Source organism: Dermacentor variabilis, chromosome 3, assembly GCF_050947875.1.
Source record: "Dermacentor variabilis isolate Ectoservices chromosome 3, ASM5094787v1, whole genome shotgun sequence".
Taxonomy (NCBI): Eukaryota; Metazoa; Arthropoda; class Arachnida; order Ixodida; family Ixodidae; genus Dermacentor; species Dermacentor variabilis.
The window spans coordinates 66,302,005-66,329,990 of record NC_134570.1 but is presented as its reverse complement, the minus strand read 5'-3'; the positions used below and the strand labels follow the sequence as shown (position 1 = coordinate 66,329,990).

General features: G+C 43.3%; 1 protein-coding gene across 2 annotated transcripts in view; it reads right to left on the bottom strand.

Moving 5' to 3' along the window:
* Positions 1-27,816, bottom strand: part of Mer (ezrin/radixin/moesin family protein merlin) — a 52,265-nt gene extending 24,449 nt beyond the window's left edge. The window contains exons 1-13 of one of the 2 annotated variants that reach the window (XM_075685418.1): positions 27,331-27,816; positions 26,973-27,101; positions 24,117-24,239; positions 22,776-22,859; positions 21,648-21,799; positions 19,572-19,647; positions 16,920-17,054; positions 12,978-13,052; positions 11,680-11,793; positions 11,069-11,191; positions 9,226-9,357; positions 7,604-7,689; positions 5,383-5,485 (exon numbers count right to left, since the gene is read on the bottom strand). In XM_075685418.1, the coding sequence (XP_075541533.1) occupies positions 5,383-5,485; positions 7,604-7,689; positions 9,226-9,357; positions 11,069-11,191; positions 11,680-11,793; positions 12,978-13,052; positions 16,920-17,054; positions 19,572-19,647; positions 21,648-21,799; positions 22,776-22,859; positions 24,117-24,239; positions 26,973-27,101; positions 27,331-27,417 (1,419 nt within the window). In that variant the 5' untranslated portion in view covers positions 27,418-27,816. Of the gene's footprint in view, positions 1-5,373; positions 5,486-7,603; positions 7,690-9,225; positions 9,358-11,068; positions 11,192-11,679; positions 11,794-12,977; positions 13,053-16,919; positions 17,055-19,571; positions 19,648-21,647; positions 21,800-22,775; positions 22,860-24,116; positions 24,240-26,972; positions 27,102-27,330 lie in introns of both variants that reach the window. The other variant, XM_075685416.1, reaches the window with a different exon arrangement.
* Positions 27,817-27,986: the final 170 nt, after the last annotated feature.

Below are 27,986 nucleotides of genomic sequence, written 5' to 3'. Positions count from 1 at the left end.
AACATTGGTGTCACCAACATCGGTGCAACATAGAAGACGACCTCTGCGATTTTTTGCACATGTCAGGTAGTCATTGGAGTCAGGTGCTGGCAACTGGGCCGCGATTTCTTTTGTTTCAGAAATGATGACTTTAATGCTTACTTTTATATTAGACATTCTAAAAGCATATCTACATTAGAAATTCAAAAAGCATGTGTTCCCTTGTTATCAAGGGAGTTTGGCACAGTGCCGGGAACACTGGCGGCAGTGTACGGCGATGCATCCGGCGCCGAGTTGCTCGAAATCTTACGAAAGGGGCAGCATGTTCAAATGAGATTGACCAAGAATACCACTCCAGATTGTAGTCAAGCACAAACTGAACCCACAGACCTTCCCGAAAATGTGCTCTGTCGCCATTTTGTGATGGCAGTGACGCTGCGTCTGACAGCTCTGATGATAGACTATTGTAAACACTGCGATAGTGGTTATGGTTTCGCACTTCATTGCAATGTGTAGACAATTTACGGACCCATTTTCTCAGAAAAAAGGTGCGCATTACGTTCGTATAAATACAGTAGTCACACACTACTTCACTAGCACAGCACATGAGGAGCACATTGCATTTCAAATCTTCTGTGAGAAATATACCTGTGTTTGCTCTATGCAGGAATGTGGTTCAGTGAACTAAAGTACAATATTAAAATGTTCAGTACTCAATTAAAGCTTTTGCAATTATTTGAAGTCATATTCAGAAGACGGTTTGGCTGCAGTTCATTATGGAAAGTTAGCACAGCAGCTGCCAGCAAATAATATTTTTTATAAGAGGGCGAATTAGAGAGACTTTGCCCCTATATTTTATTAGCTAAAGTAAGGTACATACAGGTAATTACATATATACACACTGTTCTACGTACCTTACACTATTTTTCCACATAATTCCCACATTGGTTCAGACCCCCCATTTGTCCCATTGCAGCACCAAATTTGAGATGACCCTGTCGTCAGTCAGCGATGCATGTGGCCTCCCTGAACACTCTTCGTCATGCAAGTCTTCACGGCCTTTTAAGAACTCACAACACCACCACTTTACACTTCTCTAAGTGAGACACCTTTCCCCATACGTGGGCTGCATTTTCCTGTGGATTTCGATGGGCGTTCATCCCCTTGCTCCATAGAAAACGAATCACACTTCACTGCTCGTACGCCGCAGATGTGTGAAGCATAGCCGCTATCTTCAACAACTTACAGCAGCACCATGCCGCGGCGCTACTGGCAGATATGGCCGGGCTGGTCCTAGAAAGGTCCACCGCTGGGAAAGGATGTGTTGACTTTGCATTTACAGCCATAGTTTGGCTAAAAAAAAAATAGGGGCAAAGATTTCGCATTCGCCCTCGTATGTGCAGTCGGAGATCGCATTCTTATGAAACAACTGCACTTGTATCAGTCCCACTTTCTTTTCTGCTCTGGATAAGCTACGTTGCATTGTTGGAAAACAAGGCAGCGGCTGCATATGGCAGGGCTGCACACGCCCTATCTTGAAAGCGATCTGCGATGAATACAGAGCCTAGGCGCACCGAGGGCTTATGACTGTATGTGCGCTGTGTTCTTGGCACTTAGTTCCCACTGAAGCGAGATGCAGCACGAAGGTAAATTTGCTCACTGTTGCAGGTGTTTTATTCACAGTAGTGTTCTGACAGTGAGTGTCTGTAGTCATGTGCTTATGTTTGCCTATGTGTACGTGACACCATGCTTGTCCGTTAGTTAGTAAGCGAATATTTACGAATTACTTCCTAATGCAATCAAAGCTTCGCCTTTTGGGAGAAACTGCAACATTTTTACTGTGACCGAGACCAAAGTGTCCATTGTAAAAGTACGGCGATGTAAAAAATGTTCGTTATATCTGAAAGCAGTTTCAATAGGCAGCGTCGAAAAATTGTAAATTCGCTGAAATGGAGTCATTACTATAACTGAAAGATTGCTTATACTTTCGACTCTCACTACAACGAACCCTGATAATCCGACAAAAACGTCCGTTTTATCCAAAACGTCCCACTTCTGAAACTTTCATCGCGATGTCTAACTTTATTGCAAAGAGTGAGTGACGAACATCCAAAGTAAAAAATGAACAAGAAAGGCACAGTTTTGCCTGAAAGGCGAAGCATCGATTGCGATAGCAAATTAAGCAAGATAAGCATGGCAGCAGCAGCGAGCGAATTGACCTTTGTGTTGTCTCTCGCTTCAATGCAAACTAAACATCAAAAGCACAGCGCATACGAAGCTACCCGCACTGGGCGCAGTTTGTGCACAGTGCAGATCGCTTTGAAGATGAGGCCCGTGTGAGCACACACTTTGTCTACATCGCAGGTTGTTTTCAAGATACAGCGTCGGCGCAGGCGGGTACTTTGTCCGCATTGCAGATCGCTTTGAAGATGAGGCCCGTGCGGGCGCACACTTTGTTCACATAGCAGATCGCTTTCAAGATACGGTGCCCGTGCGGGCAAGCAGCAGCCACTGGAGTAGGACCCCCCTCCCCCTCCCTCTTGTGCCTCGCGCGCTAAAGAAGACTGCGCGTTTCCACCCCATCTTCCTCCCTCGTGTATGCGATATGGAGCTGCGATCATCAGCTGACCCTTGCAAGTCAGTTGTCAGCTTGTGTCGACAAGGCAAAAGTATGTTTTATACATCTGATATAGAAAAAAATGTCCGATAATTTTGTCCGCTGTAGCCGATAGTCCGTTGTAACGCGGTCCACTAAAAGCGAGCTTCGTTGTATTAATTAAATAGGCAGAACAAAATAAGACTGAAATATGGTCTGTTACAACGAGCGTAGACTTATCTGGGACTGCTACAAGTGGGTTTGAAAGTACAGTGCAGTCCACTTATAGCGATACCAAGAAGAGTGAAAAATCCAATCATTATGACCAATCACTGCTAAATCTGGACTGCTGCAAAAAAAACCCTGTCAAAGATACCTTTATAGCTTTAAAACCAAATTTGCCACTTGCGCTAAATAATAGACATTGTTAAAGTAGACTGTGGAAAATATGTTAACTTCTCTAAACAGCACATCAAGCTTTAGGCCGTTAGGCGCACTGAAATAGTCAGAAATCTGCACTTGCTTTTGCGAGAGTTTTAGGTTCACAACTGCGGTGTCCAGCTGCTGTGTGAGCACTAGTGCCAATAAATTAGCGCGCATGAAGTCAATGAGCGACACGATTGACGATAGTGCCCTTCATGTGAATATCTAGGTCGGTGTCAAAGATGTCTCCACTGCTGCACAATGCCGCTGTCTATCGAGACAATGATCACCTCATCAAAGATCTCTTCGCATAATGAGGCAGCACTATCTGCAATTCAGAAACTCTTCCATCAAAGCACCACCTGTTTCATTGTCAACAGCGACATGCTCCCAGAGGTCGGTAATGTCAGTGGCTTCCACCATGTTGGTTCCAAGGGATATGTCCGGGCGCACAAAGGCCCCCTTTTCTGTTGATTGGCATGGCCCTTGGTTGCAGCAGTCATGATTGCAGCGCTCTGCGTGAGCTCATTTTTTGAGTCTTGCAAAATTTGCAGCTTTGTCTGAGGCGAAAAAACATTGCACTCTGGCGTCGTCTTCTATCAACTTGGCCGTGCGCTGCAGCTTCTGCGGCACATTTCTGCGCTTGCTGAGAAGAGGGCAAAGGATGGGTGCCACTTCGCTTCTCAATTTTTTTTTTCCCCTTCGTGGGCAGGTCTCTTCAATACTTCTTGTGATGAAAAGTATTGAAAAACCCTGATCATGGGTGACGCAGACACGAGGTGGCTGGCGCCATTTTGTGGCATGCCGTGACATCTAGCAATGCTCTCTGTAGCTCTTGCAATCAGTGCATGGGCGAGACGCACTGTGCGGTTGATGGTGGCAGATACAAACTCGCGTAGGCAAATGTATTGCCCCATCTTGGCATAGTTCGTTTAAGGGGAACTTAGAAATGCAAATTTCACAATTATTTTGCAAGGAAAATGCCGTACAGAAGGCATAATATTGATTGTTATATCCTGTATGCGGGGAATAACGTATCATTATATATGGTGTTCTTTCTCATAGCCCTAATGTAAGTTAACACTCTTAAGTCAGCTCATCGTCATAACCGATATAGTTGAACTTCGATATAACGAAGCTGTACTTGCAGCAAGAACTTTGTATGGCTAGTAAATATACCAAAACACTATAAAAATTTCGTTAAACTGCAAATTGCATTAATTCAAGGTTTTACAGGTTCGACATTAAAGAAAGCTTCACAAATTCATGGGCATTCCTGGTGGATAGTATCTTGTTAGTAAGTACTTATTAATGAATCGAAAGAAGGTTGGGCCATAATAGCGAGGTTATGAGCGCCAGTGCGTGTGGTGCAGATTGCACCAAGACCAGTGTTACGATGCCGCCCACAGCGTCCATGATTTGGGCGTACTGTGTTGTGCAGCGGCGTAAAGCTTGGATGCCATGGCTGACCGTGTTTAGTGCCTGCAACCGGTGCCCACAAATTAAAAACAAAAGGGTAAGAAGATATGGATATTCGTCCTGAGCAAAAAGGATAAAAAAGAAAACGATGAAAGAAAGAAAGAGTTTTCCCACAAAGGGAGAGCACTGATTATGTGAACACTAACAACAGACTCGCGGGAACTCAAGGCGCATCAAGGCACCAAACATCTCGGCTCGCTCTTTGCACTTGCGGCAGTGAGATTACTTCCAAGATAAGGCGCATGGCCCATGCATGGATGTGTGCGAGGAGGAGATGCATGGGCTAGGAGGAGAAGGCAGATAGGTGCTGTGTTCTTGCCACCCCAGCGCGTGCCTGATCACGCAACCACACGTTCACACCCTCCCTATGCCCCTTGTGCAGATGTAATTGTCAGCTCTAGTGTTTCTCTGAACACTCCATGGCTTGCACAAGTTGTTTACCAACGCTACAAATGGCACAGCAGTGTTTCCTGCCTTCCACATCCCGGCGCGCGCGCTTTGATGTCGTTTTTGCCATTCTATCGTTTCATGCTGAAGGACACTTTAAATAACTTTCGGCTCGGCCAACATTTTTATAGTGTTTTGGTAGATTTACTAGCCATACAGGCTCTTAAGTACATGCTTTAAATTGCCGAAAAGTTCATTAAATTGAAACCGCGTCACGAAATTACTTCATCATATTGCAAAAAGAAACTTATGGTTTTTAATGCAACTACGATTGGGAAATTAAAATAGTTTGTTACATTTCGAATTTTGTTAAACCGAGGTTCGTTATAAGTGGTACTGCTGTAAGTGGACTGCTCTGTACATAAAAGCTAGAAATGTGAGGATAAACAAAATACACAAAGGGGGGCTGTTCAGATCTAGCCGACTCCACCCCATTACAAAGCACATACCGTCCGTACTTCATAGGGGCTCCCGAAGATTCCCAAAAGCTTCTCTTTGGCTTGCTTCTCTGCTAGGCGAGCCTGGAAGAGCTCATCCTTCAGCTGATGAGCCTCCTGGGCCCTGCAAAATGCATGCATGCACAGCATGGTAAATGCAAACAGGCTCCACACTGCTCCCGGAAACTGGATTGAACCCACCCACATGCAACATCAAAGGAGACCTGAACCACTTTCTATGCAAGTTGAGAAATGTATCTGAAGTTAAAATAGACTATTCCAGAAATATATTGCCACAAAAAGTACTTCAATATGTTCAGCAGAAGTGGAGTTATTGGCAATCAAAGCTCGTGTATGATCCCCTCTGCGGTGCTTCTGCTCCTTCTTCAATGCCTTGCACTACCAAGGCTGCGATGGAGCGGGGCGTGCCCACAACGCTCTGCCTACTGAATGACACCACGGCACACAGTTCGAATTTGATTTTGCATGTTCATATCAACATCACTATTTCTGATTTTGGCTCTTACGACGTATCAAATGCATTTGTCCTCAGCATGCCACAGTGCGCTAGCGTAACCAGTGGCAGACCACAGCTTCATGAAACTGTAGTGTGTATGCGCAGCGTTTGCTTTGTGCACGACAGCGATTGAGTGCGTGGTCATGCACATATGTTCCAGTCTCGACGTGATGTGTGGTGCGAACTAGCTTAGTCATCTGCCAGCTTGACCGACGGATGGTCGGATGTGTTCAGGTCACATCAAACGCGCATTTTCAAGCACTGTCAATAGCTCAATGTGAAGCAAAGTCTGCCAAGGCGTCCAACCAGGAGCGGCCAGGAGCAAGTGGGTGCTGCCGAGCGTGCATGTTGTCTGACCTTAACTTTTGCGTGGTTTGAGGCTAGCCGAGTGTTCAAGCTAATCGAAATTAGCAAGACTTGAGGGCTGCGACACTGATAACCAGGGTGGCCTAAGTTTAATTCCTACGCGGGTTGCCACACCCAAGAGCGAGTGGACGATGGTTGGCTTCTTTGGACGCACTTTATTACTATTGGAAACTTAAATGCAGATTTTTGCTTAATTCAGCTGGTTCATTAAAATGCATCAACAAATATACACAGTAACATCAGAAAGAAGCACATTGATCATAACGCCCTTCTTGATTGATGTAAGCCAATAGCAGCGGCGTATGGGAATATGCCATATTATGAAATAAAGCAGCCCCAAAAGAGTGAGGAGAAGGCCTGTGTTGAAAAGAGAAAGTTTGAGAAAAACTTGACTTTGTGCTCAGCTTGTGAGCTCCATGCACTGTGCATGACTGCACAACTTCACTGATATGTTCACAGCAGCGTAAGCTATCCGTGGAGTACGTTTTTTAACCAAGCCTGAGGGGTGGTTCAGGACCCCTTCAAATCAAGTCACAAAATTTTACTCGACTTTAATTGCCCCTATAGGTCCCTAATTGCCCCTAATTGCCCCCACATTGCTCAGCATTTGGCGAAACCCCATCTAGCAAGGAAGGAACATCATTGGAACAAAAAATGCATATGTAGAATAAAAAATATTGAAATACAGATTCTGACATGTTGGGGCCCGTAGTTCTCCCTTTTTCATATTCTGCAACTCCCTTTTTTGGTGATCCAACTGTTCTGTGGGGAAAGGCCATAGGATTTACTGACATTGTGAACAAGGAACACTGTATATATAGGCTTCTATATGTCAGAACCTATATCTCAATATTTTAATTTGGGAAATACATGTTTAATTTTAATCACTTTTATCAATTCATGTAAATTCAGAAAGGAAACCATGTATCGAACAAAGGATTATACCAGTGCGATATGTATGCTAGGTTCTTAAACAACATATGAAGTACTTGAAATACTTGGCCTGTCATGGCCAACAGCGTACCATGACCTTTTTACTTTCTTTTCCCATTGGTCAAATGGTTGACTGGCTTTGCCCAATCATTCAAAGAAACCTGTCTATGGTGGCTTTCATATTCAATGATCCCATGACATCATAAAGAATGCCCACAAAGGACTGAACTGCACGGAAGGGCAAACGGGTGTAGAAGAGCTCCCTTGATGAAGTTCTCAGGCACTCAGACAACTGCAGTACCATAACACTGTGGAAATGACATAACATTATGACGGCTACACACACACACACACGTTAAGCAGGCACACTTCACTCCAAAAAGTCACGTCCCAAAGCAGGGCTCGAAAAAAAAAAAAAGGACTCGCCTCCTTTCAGACTCCTCGATCATGCGTGCTGCCAACTGTTCCGCTTCCCGTGCTTTGCGCTCCATCATTATTTTTTCTTCTTCTGTCTGCAATGTGATTGCACGAACCCGGTTAGTCAGAGTAGACACACACTTTGTTTTGAGCTGGAGCGCAGTTTTGTTGCCAGTGCTACCTTTGGCACGGTCATTCAATGCAATGTAATATGTTAATGAATGTCATAGTCATTTGCATAGGCTCCCTTCACTCCACTGCATTGCTATGTGATCGGCTGTGTGAAATGGGCTATCTAAAACATGTTTTCTACAAACACACATGCTATATGGTAAATTTGCACATACACTAAACAAAGAAAAAAAATGCAGACAGTAAATGGTTGTATCAAAGAATGAATATGGACCAGAGTAGTAGACAGAAGCCTTTAACAATGTTTGAAATCAAAAACAAGAGGCACAACCAGTAAGAAGAATGGGTTTTAAGAAGTTTACATAACACAACAAACTTTATAAGGTTTGCACCCTTTACAAATCTTCGTATCCTACATGATTTACTTCTGTGCATACTACTTCTTCCATCTATGTGGCCCCCTAATTACCCACCCTACCACATAATGTCAGTATTTTGCATTATAAACACATTCTGCAATTCAAATACATTATGATGAACCGATGAAGATTGAAGTTGCTTTCCTAAGGCGCTAATTTCACGATAATCAATGACAAGTTCAAGACCTTCCTCATCTCTTCAGATTTATCAATAAGTAAACTCCAAACTCAAAAAGTCAACTCGTTTTTCATTCTGCATGTGAAGTTGCTTAATTTGCAATGTTCGTTTTCATACTGCAAATTGTGCACCTTTTCTTTGCAGATACCTGCCCCATATAGGGTGTCTGAAAAGTTGCTGCCTACTTTAAGCGTCCTCTTAATACGAGAATCTTCATGAGCCAAACTTTATGAAGACAATTTTTACGCAGCCCTAAAGCTGCACAGGCCACAACATTGTCAACAAGTTTGCATGAACATTCAGGGTATAGCCTCCTAGAATGCACTGTAACTGCTGAGGAAAGTTTGCAAGAACATATTGCATTCATGTTTACACCTGATCTACAGTGTGTGGCTTGGTTCAACAAATTTGTTCCTTCACTTAGCACTTATTATGTGAAAAATTTGCGGAATGTCAAATCAGTGCTACTAGAAGGCAGGTGAGCCCACTCACAGCTGGTAAGCCATTGTGATGTTTATGCAGTCTGTTGTCTGAGTGAAACAGCTACTGCTACTGTCTGAATAGAAAAATTCCTATTCCCTGCCATTCATGATACAAGTTTGATTTTCTCAAATTATAAAAAAATTTATGCATTGATATTGGTTTTGTGGATGCTCTATAGACCTAAATGGCACACAAAATAAGAAATAAGTTGCCCCTTCACTCTCAGCTTCACTAACGGCAAAAATTCGGCAGTCAGGCAGTCAGGCGCTTGGACATTCTGTGACACGCGGGCACAACAAACTGCAGAGAAGGGGCCACAGCATTTCCTTGCATTAGAAACATGACCACCAAGTTTGCGCTGCATCTGCCAAGTGCTAGATCCTATTAATGGCCTGTTAATATAGCCAAGGCCAGCCTACCTTGATGGCACTGATTTTAATTCGCTGAATCTCGGCTTCTGCCTCTGCTGCCTTCTGCGTGAGCAGCATGGCCTCCTCTTCTGCCACCCGAGACTTTTCCGCCAGAAGTTCGGCAGTTTCCTCTGACCTCCTCTGCAACATACAAAACAGGATGGTATGCAAATAAAGATATGAATAGGATATGCGGAGTGGTGAAACATTTGCAGCAACTAAAAGCCAGCTGCAGTTAACATTCTCGTAATAAAACCTGATGAGAATTGGTGGGAGCTACAAAGCAAGAAGGGAGTGGGAATCGGGTCACAGCAGAGGCGGAACAAGGTGAGCTCAAAATGAAGCGGGCAACATGACACTCAAGAGATATTAAAGTCGAGAGAAAACGAGAAAAAAAAGTTAATTAAGGTTAGCCAAAAAGGCACAGTGCAGGGCTGCTGTTAGATGACCTGCACTCCAAGCGGCACAACCGATTAGGCAGAAGCAACAGACCGCCACCAAGACAAAGAAAATTCAAAGGTGGCCCTTGACCTTACAACGGTAAGATGCAGGGTAAAGAATGAGGCTAAAGAATGAGGCTAAAGAGACAACATGAAAATCTATTCATAAAGGCTAAATTATCGCCACAATATAACAGAGATTCAGCAACAACGAAGCTGGCGGAGAACACAGCGACAAAGATCCCCATGTCGAAATAAGAGAGCGTCCAGTGCGACTTTATATCCTATCTTGCAAGGTCAGACACTTCCTTGATAAGTAAGACCTTATTCAAAATGCAGCAGTATTGAAACAGTCATTCAAATTAGCCATTTGGTGTTAAAAGGTCTCTGAAACACTTTTTTAACTAATCATAGTATGACATCAGTGTCAAATTACATTGCCTCACAAATGTTCTGCCCAAAAAATTTTTCAAATCCTTCAGGCACAAGCGACATTAGATGTAGTTATCAGACCAATCAACGGCTTTCTCTCTTTTCGTTACCCCTAGCGTGATGGAAGCTACACAGGGAAGACAGCAAGGGGGCACAAGGGAGCAATGTCCCACTGGCTGCACCCAAAGGTTGAACGCACGACAGCTCATGGCGGCACCCCGTGGCAGCCACAATATCTACACTACGTTTTTCTTTCGAAGGCCACGCACAGCAGATACACAAACGCACAACTGTTAAGTTTAGTTTAACGTGCAAAGATGAAATGGTCTTTCTATCTTTTCTAGATTGCAGACATATATATTTATCATTCATTTAACTCAAATGTGCAATAATTGTATTAGTGAGGATGTTCTCGCAATCCTGAAATCAGCCAATAGCTGTTGTGGGCCCGGCTGCTTGCGATGATGCTGCATGATGACACTACGGAAGCAAGAGCAAGTGATCTTTTACTACTTTTGACACGAGATTGTAAATTCCTTGCAGCAAACTGTGCAATAATATTTGGCTCATATGTTCACAGGAGCCCTGTTGACAGTTAGGCAGATCAGGGCCCTTTTAATGTACAAGCCAGAAATAAACGTAATCTGTGATGACTACCTGTCTTCCTTGCATTCGTTTAGACAGTGGAGAAAGAACTAGCTGGCGAAATTTGCACGAATAAAACTGCCTAGCCAAGAAAATTATTGGGCTTCACTGTTTACTGAACCACACTGTTGCTGTTGCTAAAACAGGTAAGCAAATGAATGTGTCAAAAATACTCTGTCTATTACTGTTGCAAAACATGAAAGCAATTTATGTCATCCGACAGATATCTTGAGGCACGGCTCGAAACAAAAAGAAAGGCAGATGCAAAAACCAACACTAACATCTTGACAAACTGCGCTAAACGAAAGGCACACTCCCTAGTGCTACGAGCTTACCAGGGCATCATGTGCCGCCCTAGCTTCCTCCTGGTAATGCAGCAGCCGCTGTTCCAACTCTGCCTTCTCTTTCTCGACTTCCTCGCGGAGCTGCTTCTCGCGGGTCAGCTTGTTGCGCTCCGTCTGTACACACAGATGCATAAGAAAATTACACAGCTTCCAAAAAAAGCCTAACTGTTATACTCGTACCACAGCACTTAAACAACACAGACATAGAAAGGACAGACATGGATGATGTACATCTGTCCCTTTTTCTGTGTGTGTGTGTGTGCTTGCCTCACTAAAGCATGCTAGCATCACACAAGTTAGCCAGAATTACCTTCTCCTAAATGTTGTAGCAAGCAAAGTATTAGTATGCATAAACCAGTGTCTGTCGGTTTGCCTTTCTCAGTCAGTGTGCACATGAGCAGATGTGCATGTGTGTGCAGGCACCCGCCAGATACTCGCAAGAACTTTCAGAATGCACGTTCAGTGGATTAAAAGGTTAAAGAATTACAAACAGCTGGCTTTGCGCATGAGCATTCAATTGGATATTTCTGTCTTCCCCTCGGTCTGTGAAAAAAGGTCAGTGACTGTGTTCACATGTTGTGCACTATCAAGACAAAACTTGCCTGCCGCCGCAGTTTCTCTTCTTTGGCCTGTGCTTTCATCTGCTGCACCTCCATTGAATCTGGCTTCCGGCGACGCATAAACAAGTCATGGTTGCCAATGCAGAGATCCAGAATCTAGGGGCACAAATCAGGCAGGAGTGGCTAAGCTACAGCTGAACACAGTTAAAAGTGCACAAATAGCAATCACTTTTACGAAATGATACAAACTTCACAGTGCAATAGCTGCATAGGATTCAAATGGAATAAAAGAAAAAGAAAACCCAGGAGGAAGGGCAAAAAGAGCAGGAGCCGAACTGTGCTACCATAGTTACCTTAATCTAATGAGGACATTTTTTCTGCAAAAATGGGTTAGAAAATTGCCTAAGCACTACAATCGGATTCATCAGGTCATCACTTTAATACCCTAAAGGCCCCATTTAGGGGTGTTACACAAAGGGTGGGTCGCTCAAAAAAGACAGTCCTATACATATTGTTATGGAAGCGTAAAAGAAGAGAGAAGAAGAAGATTGCGGGACGCTGGCTGCTGCATGTTGTTGGTGGTCAGCCATCTTAACTACTCCGACTCATTTTGTATATATATATTGTAAATACACTCTTTCTATACTCCCAACATCCCCATAACATATTCACCGTAACATGTTCACGGCAACATATGGCCAGCAACTGCATTGAGAAAGCCGGATGAAGGTGCTATTGTCAAGACGTCATGAGGAAGGTCACTCCAGACTTTTGCTGCTTCAGAAAAAAATGAAGCTGGAAAAGTAGCAAAAGGATACAAAACCAAAACCACATTTGTGGCATTGGCAACAGTGGATCGTCAGGGCCATTAGGGGCAATGTGATCAACATCACAATATGGTGGCAGAACATGTTTTGTGAAGGTTGCTGTGGGTTCACTTTGCGCTTGGCTGCGATCTGTGTACTTGGTACACGAGGCCAGTGAAGCACAAATGGTGACGACGACCTGCCGATTTCATTACAAAAGTGAATTTAAAAAAATTTCCCTTCTGTGAAGGTAAATTTTACACTTCTTATTCTTTGTGATTATGAAAATGGGGGGAGGTCTGAGAGTATAAATGTAGGCACATGGGTGTTTTTCCACATTCAATGTTTCTCACCAAAACTGTCGATGGATGCTGCTTCAGATGAAAAAGGCTCATTCTGTACATATGACTGCTCCTGTTTAGCGCCAAATTTCTTTTTTCTTCAACAGCTCTCATTCTTACTTTTATTTTCTGCTCTTCAATAAGAGCTCACAATGACGAACATTCAAGAGGTGGATGCACTGCTATAACTTACCAGTTTGTTCATTCGTATCTTAGATGAGTAAAACTGAAAACAGGGTGCACTCTTGTCAACGGGCTTGATATTGAACTGCAATAAGAAGAGACACAAGGCTAGTGAATATCATTAAAATTATATGGTACTAGAACTAAAGTTTGAAAGAAGCACAATCTGCAAGTTACAAGGTTATACAGTGAACAAGAGGAAACGGAAAGACACGAATCTGGCTGGAGATTGTGCCAAATGGCATGGTCACTATCTATCAAGTCTATTATGAATGAGTGTAGTGACCCAGCAGCTGCTCTAATATTTAAAAGTTACCAGTAGTAATGTCACAATATAGATAGTACTAACATCTGGGTTGTTGGGATGCTGATATTTATCGTCCGGCACAAGAAGCATCTGCATACCGTATTTACTCGAATCTAACGTATGCCTTTTTTCCGATAAAATGGTTCCAAAAATTGCGCGCATGTTTGAAACGAGTACGACCATAAATCTGTGTTACCATATCGCCATCACCATTTCAAAATGGCCGCCTCATACGCGCTTCGACCACAGCTGCCGTAGCTTCCTCCATGTGCTGTAGTATGTGTGCTTAGGCAATGCTTCCTTTGGCTTAGGTTAATGCACTGTCCGTCTTCCCATTTTCTGTGTTTGCTCTATCAGCATGGAAGTGCTGACTGCAAAGTCATGCTGAGTTCATCACGATGCCGCAATTAAAAGAAAAGCGATCATGTGTGCAGAGACGGACGAAAATCGGGCCTCGTCATGGGCTTTCAGAATTCCCGAAACTTGTGTGCAGGACTGGCGCAAACAGCAGAGGCGTTCTACACCGGTGGCTCCTATGCACGGCGCAGCCGCATGGCCCCTATCTTGAAAGTGATCTGTGATGGAGACAAGAGTCTATGCATCTAGGCCCACCGCGTTGTGTTATTGTCACTTAGTTCGCATTGAAGCGAGAGGCCACACAAAGGAGAATTCCCTCGCTTCTGCTACCGCACTTCCTCACTCTAGCGTTTTGATAAAGAGTTTCCGCGGTTATTGAGCGAGACGTTTGCATGAGCGCGTGACACCATGCTTAATAATTTCGTCAGTAAGCGAATGTTGAAAAGTTTATATGGCCAATAAAACTACTATCCTTACTTTTCGTATAGCTGTCTACTAATTTGCTATCGTAATAGATGCTTTGCCTTTTGGACGAAACTGCGACTCTTTTATTTATCGCGACTTTAGTGCATTGGGAGTAAATCTTTGTTTTTTCCAAATGAAAGAAAGTTGTATGTCTGTATGAGAGAATGAGGTGCACGGTACTGTAAAGGACTTTCCTTTTTTTTAGGTCACGGCAAACAGGTGCACGTTACAATCGTGGGCGGTTTCATTTCCTTTTTTTTGTCACAGAAAATGGGTGCGCGTTACAATCGAGTAAATACGGTTTATCAGAACACTCATGATTGTTGTAGCCAATTCTATTTGTTGTCTATGTTGTCATTGAACATTGAGTAATCAAACTGTATGTGTGACGTGCATAGCGTTGGAATATATAGTACTGCAATACTACACAGTCGAACCCACTTATAATGATACCCATTTTAACAATATATCGGTTATAACAATGAGAAGCTGCTGCACTGTTGACTTTCGTATGTTTCCCATGGTGAAATAACCCGCTTACTACAATGTCCCGATGCTGCATTATCGGTTATAATGATGAAGTCTGGCTGCTCTGTGTCTAAGGTGAAAGGTAGTGAAATACGAAATCCTTAAAAAGAAAAAACGAAAATGAGAAATTCGAGCCGCTGCACAATGGGCCGCTACTCCAACAGCCACCGTGCGATCATTTTCCAGCCATCTCCTCACACCTCTCTCCCGTCGCCCTTCCACCCCTCCGAACACAAATGGTCTGCGCCCAGAGCTTTCCACTGCCTCACCCTTCGAAACACGAATGGACCGTGCCAACTGCGCTGCAAGAGATTGCTCGCATGTTGCTCGCTGGCTCCTCATTCAGCGCTGTTCTGCAAACAGCTTAATCGCACGCGTTCGTCATGGTTGGTTGCATTGAAGTCGTTCTTGGCCAAGCGGTTTCTCAGCCTCACTTGACTCACTGCCAAAACGGAAGATGGCTGATCCGCCCGCTGATCATCAGCAAAGCACAGAAAGCGCACCGCTATAGATTTGCAAACTAAGTGCTTCTAACTGATGAGACGATCATCGCGAACGTGCTTGGATCAGGTAACAACGGTGACGACAGCAGCGATGCTGCGATAGGGCAGGCTGCCTCAACGTTGCCCTCATACGAGGCCCGGCAGATGATTCAGTCCCTCCAGGGCTTTGTTTTCACGAGGAACATTCCGCTGCACTATGTGAAGCACTTGGATGCCTTGGAAAAAGATGTCGGCAAGCTTCACGTAAAGCATGCAAGGCTGACGGACATAGGCTTTTCTCATGCAAGCCAGTGAAAAGTATGTGACGAGATGCTTGTGGCGATCTATTCTCAGCGTTTCTTCTGGATTTCTCAAGCTGACAGTCTGTGTGGCAGCCTTCTCGCAATTTTTAAAAGGCCCCTTTTGGGGACACCAAAAGCGATGCCTTGGCGGTGCTCGTATATCGCTTGCCACCCGTGACACCTCCTTGCAGTTATTATAGCAATGCCATTCTTTAACGCCAATAGCCATGGCTTGTTACACACGGAGCACCCAGGAAGCAATTAGAGTGAACACAATCAGCAGCCGGGTGGAGGAAGGTGATGGGGAGGGGCACTGGCCTCCTCACCATTATAGTTTTCTTACATCAGCTCAGCCATGTCCCTATTTTGATTTTTTCGTGCAACTTGGTTATAAAAATTATTGATTATAACAATGGAATTTTCGTGGCACTTGAATACCGTTATAAGTGGGTTAGACTTTATACTGTATTTACTCACATAATGAACACATTTGCGCAATGAACACGTCCCTACTTTTCCAATCAAGAAGTCTTTTTTTCTTTTCTGTGTACAAGGAAAAAAAGCGGGAAGGAAGCATGCAGTCTTGCGTTGCTTGCATGGCGCCGGGAGGAAGGGTGGGAGGGGGGGAGGGGGAGGGCAGCGTTTTACTCTGGTAGGAACTGTGCATTGTGCAGCCGCAGTGTGCCCTATCTTCAAAGCGATTTGTGTCGGGTGATGAGTCGCTGGCGGCTCATACCTCTGTGCATGCTGCATCCTCGTCACTCAGTTTGCATTGAAGCAAATGTTTGCAAGCTTATACGACTGATAACACTACTATCCTTACTTCGCGTAGCTGTCTACACATTTCCTATCACAATGGATGGTTCGCGTTTTGGGCAAAACTGACTTTTTTAGAGGTGGCCGCAGAAAGAAAAGTTGCTCAAAATTTTACCCCACCTAATAAACCCATCCCCAACTTTGCGAATATTTATCGCGAAAGAAGTGCGTTCTTTATGCGAGTAAATAAGACAGTACTAATGAATTAACATTAGGAGTGTTGAAGTGGATGAAAGTGTAGGTGGGTGAAGTGCGGGAAGATGGTGGTCTGCTGTGGACTACCGTAAGTTGCACTTCGCTCCTCGAAGAGTGCGGCGAGTGAGCTCCTGAACAACAATTTGCAATGTCGTTAACGCAGTTTACATCATGAATCTGGTACATCAAGGAGGTACGGCATAGTGCTAATGCATTTCTCTCGCATTTATCGCTAAATCACCTTGGAATTTTTTAAAATTTGTGCTCAGTTACACGCAAAAATTGCAACGTGAAACATGAAGAAACACTGTAATGCAGGGATCCAGATTGATCAGTCTTATCATGCATTTTTGCATTTCACCCACATCAGGGTAGAGCTAGAGCGGCCAAGGTTCGACCCCATGACCTCAAACTGAGCAGCAGAATGCCATGGCCACAAAGCAACTGTCGGAAGTAGATGCAAGTGACTGAGAATAAGGTGAAGTACAGGAAAAAGTCACCTTCTTGTCATCAAATGAGATGTTGCGAATCTCACTCCAGGGAAAGGAGATCCTGGGGCACAGCTTGTTATTTTTTTCATAGATGTTCAGGCCCAAGGCAGTTACTCCAAGCCAAAGGTCTGTCTCTTTCTTATTCTGAAGTAGCAAAAAAGAAGAAAAGAAATGTCTAATGTACAGGCAACTTCCAGCAATATTGGCAGTACGAGAAAAGTAGTCAGATTCCATCAAAGCATGGCCTAGCAGCAGCAGGGGCATGCATGAACATTGAACACACTGTATTTCTGCGTATACTCAGACCAGATCTAAAGGAACGTTAAACACAAAGTCTAGAGATAAGCGATGAGTGAATTTGGCCTTCAGGTGTGGCTTCACAGCAATTGATAAAGCTGCACAAAGGAAAAATTTACATGTAAATGCCGCCAGGTTTCACTGCTCTTCAACTGGTAAGCCACAGTCAAGGCAGCGATGACTGAACACACAAAAAATTTTTCTTTTCTGGAGTCCACCTTTGTGCCCCAAAAATGACGCTGGGTTGCTTTTAGATATAAAGATCTATAAAGACAAAGTGCTTTATGAGGTTACTTGTGCAGGTTATAGGTACATGCAGATTTCCCAGCTCCTCATCAGTCTGTCAAGCATTGTATAGGGGGCATAGGTTATGTGCAGGGGCAGTTAATGCATACAAACATATGGCGTATGTTTGTACTTGAAGTTGGCCACACGCAATGTTTTTTATTACCTTTGCTCTCGGAACATAATATACAGTATGGTCAAAAAAGCACAAACAATTTTTCGACGCTGGAAAAGGTTTAGCATATATTCCTCAGGCTCACAAGGATTACATCCACCAAATACCAATTAAATTTATGTTGGTATATAATTCCGCTAATCAAGCTTACTCAAAATGCTAAATCTGTCAAAACACCATCACCTTCAACCTTGTGTACAACATTATTTGTTGTCTATAAGCCCCTATGCACAAAACTGAATTAAATTCTGGGGCTTTATGTGCCAAAACCGTGACCTGTAAATGAGGCATGCCATAGTGGTGGACTCCACATTGAGTGTCAGCTGGATTCTTTAATGTGCACTTAAATCTAAGTACATGAGCGTTTTTGCACTTTACCACCATCAAAATGTGGCTGCCACGTCAGGGATCGAACCTGTGACCTCGATCCCAGCAGCGTAATGCCATAGTCACTAGGCTACTGTGGCAGGCCTTCTGAGGTACGTCCACATGAGGTACCATGATCGGCTTATCAGGAGACTTGAATGATATTAAGGAGGTTTAGTTTTAAGAAAAAGGTTTAGCAGTCTGGCCTCAACTGCCATCAAAGCAATGTTACCATGTGTGACCTTCGCAACCTCGCACTTCATATCGCAAGAGAGAAAAAGAAAAAGCAAGTTGCAGCACCACATTTTGATTTCTGAACTCCAATAAGTCAGCAGAAGCAATATGTTGTCACGGGCGAAACAACACAGATAGCCAGGAGTCCAGACCTTCACCGAAGCAGGCAAAGAAAACTTTCACCTCTTCTTACAACCCCCAAGCGTGTACGTGCCACAGCAGATGGCTCATATGTCATGGCACCTGTCATTATGCGGTTTAATAACAATCGCTCAAATTTAATGTCCCACAGCTGAACAGCGGGCAATGCCCCAGGGAGGCTGCGTTAGCTTCTGATTCTCATGACTTGGTTGTTGGTGAAATTCTTATGAAAATAATAATAAAAGGTTTCCATCCCCAGGAAGCGGATCTATCAGGATGGGGGCAGGGACAAAGAAGGACACCAGTTCAAATATGGTTGACTATTTTGGAATAGCTTATAAAAAGCAACAACTACAATACGAGGTGCCACCTCTCGTGGGGAACAAGTGGGAAGGTTTCAGGCATAAATCTCCGATGTGGACTAAAACTTAAGTAGAACAGGTGTTTGTGTGTTCTGCATCCAGTGAAACACAACCACCACGATGAAGGCTCAATTCTACAATCTCATGTTTAGCAGCACATCATCACAGCCACTACAGCAGAGACTATGTACATTTTACTGGTTTGGGCATCATTTGAAAGAAGTGGCTTGTTTCTATTCAGGTTCACTAGTCACACCTCCTCAGCCTTGCTCATGATTGTAATCGGGTGCAATGTGCAACCATAACCTATTTTAAGATTGCTGAGGGAAGTGAATACATTACAAAGTTTGTTAACTTGTTAACTCATAATTTCAGCGCATCAGTGGGTATGCTTTCACTACTTAAATAAAAGACTTGAACAGAGGTATACAGAAATGTATAACACTTAAACATATGTGCAAAAATTATGAAAACACACAAACACACACCCTGAGGCATACACAGGACATCAAGTCCTTTGTGTCTGATGTTTATGCATGCCTGAGTGTTTGCTTTTTTCTCATTATATTTGTGCAAAAATTTAAGTATGTTTAACTAACTAGCCCGCAGTCAAATTTTCCTTAATCTTTTATAAATTCATAACAATAGGACTTCAAGTGCTTTGCAAGTTAAAGGAAAATTTTTAACAACAGATGCACAGGCACAGTGAAAATGGCTGAAGAGATGCACAATGAATGGCAAGGCATAAATTAAAGTGCAATTAGGCAAATAAATAACATATCAGTTGAAGTTAATACACACGCTTATGCGGAAGTAGTTGACTCCATACATATCCAGGTCCTGGGCAATCTTCAAGTATTCCATCTCAGCTTCATCCCTATACCATTAAAGGAAAACGAAAAAAGGAAGTTCTTCTTTTGGACGGTTTCTCTGAATAACGACTGCTCAGCAAGTCACTTGCAAACAGTGGAAGCAAGCAGCATGCACACACAAACAAAAATAAACAAGTAAAAGAAAACAAAACAGGACAAGGATATACAGTGAGAGGCGATAACAGATGCTAACTACAAAAGACATGCAGCTTGATACCACGGGTACAGTTGGTAAGGGATGACAGTAGAATTAGCTGGTTTCGCATGTACAGCACTTCCAACTTGCACAAATAACTTCAACCAAAAATGAAGGCAGATCACCTCAGATTTTTTTTTTTATTCTATTATATGGACACCCCAGGCGCATTTCCGCTGTCGGCGTTGCCATGAGATTCCACATGAAGTCCAAGAGTGATAAAATTGTCACCCCGAGCCATATGCTGTATGTGCGAGTGAACATGTGCGAGGGTGAGCCGCCGATCACAGCTCAATCTTGCACATGCAACAGAGGAGAGCGGGGCGGATGTGCAAGGCTTTTTGGGGCAGGGTAGGGAGGGTGGATGCTTTCTACTCCGGGCAACACGGCCGACCGCACGCACGCGGCCAGGCTGCTCTATATTGAAAGCCATCTGCGACGGTACAGAGCCCGTGCTGCGCTGTGTTTTCGCAGCTTAGTTCGTGGTGATGCGAGCAACAGCACGAAGGTAAATTCGCTCACTGCTGCTGCATTTCTTCACTCCAGCATTTTGACACCAAGTTTCTGCGGTCATCGAGTGAGATGTTTTTCTGTTTCCTTGTGCGTGCGTGACACATTGCTTGTTAATTTAGTTAGTGTGCTTATGTTTACAAGCTTATATGGCAGATAAAACTACTATCCTTACTCCATTTAGTTGTCCACTGGTTTGCTATAACAATCGATGGTTTGTCTTTCAGGCGAAACTGCAACTTTTTTTTTTTCAATATTTCATTTTCTCAAAGAAACAAAATTAGTTCCAGAAAGAGAGTCACATTGAGCTGAAATTTCAGCATATAGACATATTTTCACTCCATGCAGCACCAGAATGCCATTTCTAAGTTGGGAAACGAACATATGACTTCATACCTGACGGCAGAATGCCGTTGTCCTGAATTCTTAAACCCTCCTTAATCCAGATGCACCACTTTCGCCTCCGAAAAGCAGATGGCAGTGTCACTCCAAAGCCGAAGTGGTCATTGTGCCCCAACGACACTCCTCAACAATTACAGAGCTGAGATTCCGTAACCAGGGCTGGTACAACATAAAAATATTCCAACTTGTTTTTACTTCGAATTTGCCATTAGCCCTCTCTGATTAGTTTCAATGGCTCCGGCCCTGCCCCTATGGGCTGGGCCCAAACAATTCAGATCTATTACGGAGTGCTAATGGCTGATTTGAAATAAAGGTAAGTTGGAATAGCTTTATGTTATCACACACAGCAGTGGAGACGTGAACCTACTGCATAGAAGACATGAAGGCATGTCCTCTCTGTGAGCGTAGTAAAATTAAATGAAATGGAATAAATCCCTTGCAGATAAACTTGCTGAAGAGCATTACTGCGGCACGATGGCGGCAAGATGGCGGCTCTGCTAGGTGGTTGGTGCAGTCGAAGAAGAGCTTGCGAGTGCTGGGGACGGTTTTGGAACCACACTGTGCACTATGTCACCATTAACATCCAAGAGCAGTAGAAGAAAGGGCAAAGCCAAAGGCACCAAAGTGTCAGTGCAGAAAGAATGCAGGCTACATCTGTAATTAAGATGCCCCCTGAAATTAAGGCGCCATAACTAGTGCTAAAGGACGCAAGACCAGGAGGTAAGGACGATCCAGTTTCTTGGCCAGCTGATGATGCAAGACTTTTAATTTAGAAGTGTAGCACGATGTCCTACATCCCTCTTGCTTTGGTTCTGCACCGTTTAGCGCTAGTTACAATGTCTCATAACTGAAAAGTGCTCCAACTGGCTCAACTTTAGTTTCTTGACATGCCCTCACCTCGTCATGCCCTTGTGGTCAGCATACCAGACCTTGATTCGTTCTTCCCACATCTCCAACGTCATCTGATACTGGTCAATAACTCGTTGGGGCAGCAGGTCATCGTTAGCCAGCATGCCTGGTTTATATGTTGTCTCGTCATAGTCTCCGTACTGAAAAAAAAAAGAAAATTAACCAGTGCGTGGCAACCACGGAGCTTGAGCAAAATGATGACAAGTTCAGTACAATGTGGAGCGTGAATCATGCTGACAGGGGATCAAAATTTGTACACTTTAGTTTAAAGTTCAAAGCCAACAGGCTTATTATGAAAAACTGTTTACACTGCTTTAGCTGTGTAGGTGTAGCTGTCTGGCCTCGCTTGATAAATGAAGACGCTATCTTATTTTCATTGGCTTATCACAATCCATACTCATTCACGGCACCCTATGTTGAGCCAGCCTATGTTTGCGCACTTCTGCATCGTTTGCCACTGTTTTTGCCTGTGTATTACCAAAACACCCTACCAAGTGATATCATGACTTAACTAAAGCAACATAACCCTTAAAAAAACATACTTTATCAGCATCTGTGCAAAGCCACACATGTTCTAAATTTATCAGAGGGCATTTTTGTGCGCGTGTTTTTTACATTAAATTACAATACTATGCAACCGTTCTCATCCACCACCCTCACCTACATAATTTGCTCAAAGATCCTTATAACATGGCCATAAAATACTTAATAAAATAAAAACAAGGAGCCACGTGGCAAGCTCACAGTTATTTAATTGCAAAGCAATTAATGCAACAACATAGTGTAATGCGGAAACAAAAAGTCAAAAGATTTTCAAAACTAGAACTTAAAAAAAAGAAAGAAAAAAAGAAATGATAACGACAACAACAGTTTCAGATTTTCAGACCAGAGACCTCCTGCAGTTTTCCATGAGGAAAAACAGTAATGAGAATATAAACACAGAGAGAAAGAAACAAAGTGCACGAAATAATGTTTGCGTGTGACCAGGCACCTCCTACATATTAAGACATAACTGCTTTAGCTATAAATGCAAATCGCTATTTACACACTTCCCAACATGTTATGCCATCCTTGCAATAAAGAATCAGCGCCCCTTTAATCTCACATAGTGCTCACCTTAGCCTGAACAGCATATGACGCCAGGAGAACAGAGGCTTCGGGTGGACAGTACACATGCATGCTCAAGATGGCCTGTTTCACCTGAGGGAGAAAGAAAAGATTGTCCACATATCACATGTGTGGCAACAAATTCATAACAGTTACTAACTGTAGTAAGACGAATTTCTGCTGAATGTAATGTTGAAAGCCAGAAAGACAGCCGTTTACACTTGAGATAAAACACATGCAGATTACATTCTAGTTCAGATTAACTAGCCTGTCACAACGGCAGCTTTGATCCTCATCGACATCAACCTGCATCAACCTTTTCAAGCTAAACCAAAACAAAAAAGCACAAGTGAATATAAGAACATAGAAGTTGAGTACACCTGAAAATGCCGCGAGGCAGCTCTTCATGTTGACTGTTTGATCTGTATTCCCTCAAGCATGCTCAAATGTCACCCATGTGACAACAGTAAAAGGGTGAGAAAAGGAGTAAGCCAGTGGACGCAATCAGTGACAAGGGAAGAAAAACATCAAGAGTAGCACGAGATTAGATACAGTGGCGAGATTAGAAAATTTGCAGGCATAGGACAGGTCCCATTTAACAGAGGAAAAGGCAACCAGATATTAATGTGAGACACTTCCGTATTGATGATGATAACAGCCATTTTGCTACAACAACCATTAATAAAATATCAAGAAGCAGCTCACAAGCTCAGTGAGTAACCTGTTATTTAAAGAGCACTAAACACAAGCACCTAATCATTTCAGGTTGATAACCTACATCTTTAAAACACTTGTGTTAATTCTCTGGTGCGAGGTTGATTATTAGGGCAGCAAATGAAGTCTGGACTTCAAGTTCTTGACATTCCCGCCGCAACCTCAGTGCCGGTACGACAGTGTAAAGTCAGGAATTTCCAAGTATCTTTCTGTATTTGGCCATTGTGGCACAGTAAATATTTTTGAAGCTTGTTAAATTCAGCCTTTGGCTCCTTTAGATTGCAATATAATCCATCTTTGCAAAAATAAAATGGGTGGATCGGACAGCTGAGCTGATGCCGTTAAAATCTATTTACCATGGTGAGCTGGTCCGAGAGCTTGAAAGGGGTGTCACCTGCCTTGTTATTGCATCTTTTTTGGCTTACGAAGTCTACTCTGATAGTAACAGTGTCCTTTTTTAGTTTCGTAGAAGCGTTATTCAGTGATACAGCTCTACCTACTTTTTTTCTTCCATGTACCTTTAAGCCTTTTGCAATGTTCTAGGTGAACTGATCATGGTACTACATGCATTTTTGCCTGCCTGTTCTTGGTGCGCCCCACACAATGTCAGTGCTAATGGAGAAGTAATGAACACACCTGAAGAAAGAAAAGATGCTGTGTGATCTCCTGTATGAGCTCCTCCGAAACATCCTCAGGATAAAACTTTGCCAAAAAGAGCAGGCTCATTGGACTTTTCTTGGCCACATCTTGATCTTGGACCTGAAACAACCATCGCCATGTCCCCATTACACCAAGTCATTCAAGCCAAGGCTAACATTAACTGTTCACATGTCTATGGTCACATGCCTTGATTACAGTAATATTACCCCGTGCTTCAGATTGGATGCAGCACACATGTTTAAAGACAGAACAGTGGAGTCAGTAATGTTCTACTTTTCAGCAACCCATTAATAGCGGCCGCAGACATTAGCAAATATGTGATAATCACTGATAATTAATTTACTGATATTGATAATAAACTTCTGGTTAATCATTCTAGATTACCTGGTGCAATCATGAAATTGAAGCCAGTCAGTGTTCACAATGTTCAACTTCAACTTGGGTACTAGGCGCGAAAACACACACAACACAAGGAAGGAGACGGGACAGAGCGCCACTTACAACTGCTCTGTCCCGTCTCCTTTCTTGTGTCGTGTGTGTTTTCGCGCCTAGTACCCAAGATGAATTGTGACCAACTCGCCCAACAAGACGTCCTTTTAAGTTCAACTTCAAATTGTCATACAATTTTGTGGCGTTCCAATTAGCTAATATGGGTGTCACACAGCGCACTTTTGATCGCGAGCGAGCCCGATCCAGATCAAATTTTTCAGCCACGATTGGCTTCTTTGCTAAATCCGCAAGAAGGGGTGAATTGTAGTCGAGACTGTCAATCCAGATCGGATTCAATGGTGACCGAAAGTGGCCGTGCGACAGCGGTATTAGTTTTACATTGCATGAGTGAAGCTTGGGAAGGAAAGATTGGTGAAGGGATATTTTGAAACTGGCAACAGTCTCAGCATTCCTACTTAGTGGATGTGCACTGAACCCTGACTCATTTCAATTTCTTAATTGCAACACATGCCTTAAGATAATTAGGTAGTAAATCTTACTTATTTGCATAATGACAGATTATCACACAAAACTTACATCCAACACTACAGGTAATTCATTGCCAAATTAGTATAGTATTTATTTCCGCTGCATTGACTTCCATTGCTTTTCAGTTCTTTTGGCTTTTCCCATTTGAAGCACATGGCAGAGCAAACGAGAACCACAAAAAAAGCACAAAAAGAAAGCACAAAAAGTGTTCGCCTGAATTATGAATTTATTTAGGCCAAATGGTGAAACACTTCCTGCTCTTCCCAGTGCACCAAGGAAAGAGGTGAAAAGACAGGTTTGCAGATCCTCAATGGGAATGGTACTAATTTCTTCTTTTTTTTTCCATCCACTTTCAGTGTGTGACACAGTCATCAAGGCATATGGAAGTTCTTCAACTATGCTGTGTTCTTCAACAAGGCGACAATACAGCAATTACTACAGGCTCAGTTTTGCCAACACTGCAACATCCCTCCATGAAGAACAACCCAGTGATGAGCAAGTCCCATTTTGCTTGACACTAGGCAACAGAATGAAGTGCAGAACAATGATACTTAATTCTCTTCTAGGTTTTTGATGCATGCTTGTTGGTACGTGCTAGTATGCAGAGCACTTCAAATGCGAAAGGCATTTGTATTTCTATTCTCTACATGCCAGAAGTTGATGGCAGGAGTTTAGCTTAAGACTACAATAACATGCAGTGTTCATGCTGTACCAGCAAGTATACACACTAAAACAATCCTTATGTTCCAACAAATAGGTCATAAGGGAGAAGAATGTGAAAATAAAAATAAAACCACCCCAACGAAATCTCCGTCTATGAAGGTTTTTGCTCTTTGCTCCTATTGAAATACTAAACATGTTATTTGAAAGATGAGCAGAATAGTAAATGCTTTGGTATGAGAACTATGCTTTGCTGCTGTGAAATGTAGCTGGTGCAGTCCCTGGAGTGCATCATAGTTTTGGCACCAGTGCACACAGTAGCACACAGTAGTCACGTACACAAAACAGTGCCATTTTCTCAGTCACATGACAGGAACGGCACCACTTAGCAATGTCTGCACTACCACACATGCAAATTTGCAATGCTGCGATGAAACGCAGAGACAGCTAATCCATAGTACACCAGCCTTACGTAGTTCACCCAGGCCGATGCTAGCCAATATTTTTGTCTTCAACGAATTCATGCCATTGCCACTGATTACAAGACTGCACCTATTTGTTAGGCTCACTTTGTTTTAATCATTTTAATACACATAATATGCATTGTTTGATGACAAATGTTAGTTTCATTATATAATTTTTGCTACGATATGGTTGCGCATCCAGTGAATGTGCATTGCAACTAACATTCATGGTGGGGAATGCTCCATTTGCAGCACTGTTGAGTATACACGAGCTGTATTTGCAATATTTAGTGAACTTTTATTGAGCATCTCAACGATAACGGCAGCTGTGCAACCGTATTTTGGCAGCCCTTAGATGACGTGAATACGTACAATGAAAAAGAAAAAAAAAAAGACTGCGAGACGTGTCGTGAAATGTGTACATCGGCTTCTGACATCATCTGAAAATGTCAGTTTCAGCGAACCGAAAACACGGCGGTCCGGTATCCTAAACTACAGTCCTACCTCTAAATCCAAAACTCAAGTTTAGTGACCACATCGGCAAGGCACGCCACGCAGACGTTCGAGGAAGATCGGTGCGGAATGACAGCTCCAACTTGTCAAACAGGCCGTACAGTAATGACAACAGCACCACCCGGTCTGAATCGTGACTTAAGTCTGTGGGCCTCGAATTGCAACTGGGTAAAGGGGAATTTCCCGACTGCCAATGAAGTCAGGACGAATTTCTTACCTTTTTGTCGAGCTTCAACCACGCGACGAATCCTTTAGTGTCGACGTACTGAAGACCGAAGTACCAGCTTTCTCTCAAGCCAATCGTACGGCAGACCAAATCGAAAAGCTCCTGACCGGTGACCTTTGGCTACAGCACGGATAGAGAGAGAAACAAGAAATGTAATAACCGTAAATAGACTGTTGCGCAGCCGAGAGTTTGCTCGAACACGCAAATCTACACTGACGGATTCCTAGGCGTCGCCGGCACGTGGTAGGTCAAAACGCCGTAAAATCTAAACTGACCTTTCAAGGACAACACATAGCGAGGAACACGCTTTTAAAAAAAGTAAAAACTGCAAAAGCGGAGAGGCGCTTACCTCAAGATCAAATTCCAGTTCGGCATCCATCGTAGAGACCCGAACTGGGACAACTTTACCCGGCTTTCGATTCTTTCTGAACGGCATGATGAGTCTCGTTGGCGACCCTCTTCAGCCGGTATCATAAGCTTGGCAGTGAAATGATGATCATCTTGAGACGAGCTCCAGTTTTAATAATTACTAGGTCAGGAAACGGCGTACCGCACTCGCCGTCCCTCGCATAGCGCTGGCGAATGACGTTCACTCCAGCCAAAACGGATTGCTCAATGCGTATCTCTGGGCGACAGTAAACATGATGACAACGGCGGCATGGCGCCCGCCAACATTTGTTGCGCCTTCACCAACTTGAAGCGAAATTTCCTGCGGCCGCGCAAACTTCGTTGGCGAAGAGGGGCACCAAATAACCCTTCTGTCCGGAATCCGGACGGATCATGAGACGGAGTACGAGAAGAAGGGACGGATAGTGTGCACGTAGTTGCCGGCAGTGTAAAGCTTAAATAAAAGAAGTCGCTAAGCACAGAGAAAACAAGTTCCTTCTTTTTCTTTTTTTTTAAGCTTAGCTTAGGCTATGCTGTGTATACACGACCAAACGAGTCCCTGAACATAAGAAAATTTCAGCAACCTTTCCGTATGTTGGGGCAATAAGAATCAAGATT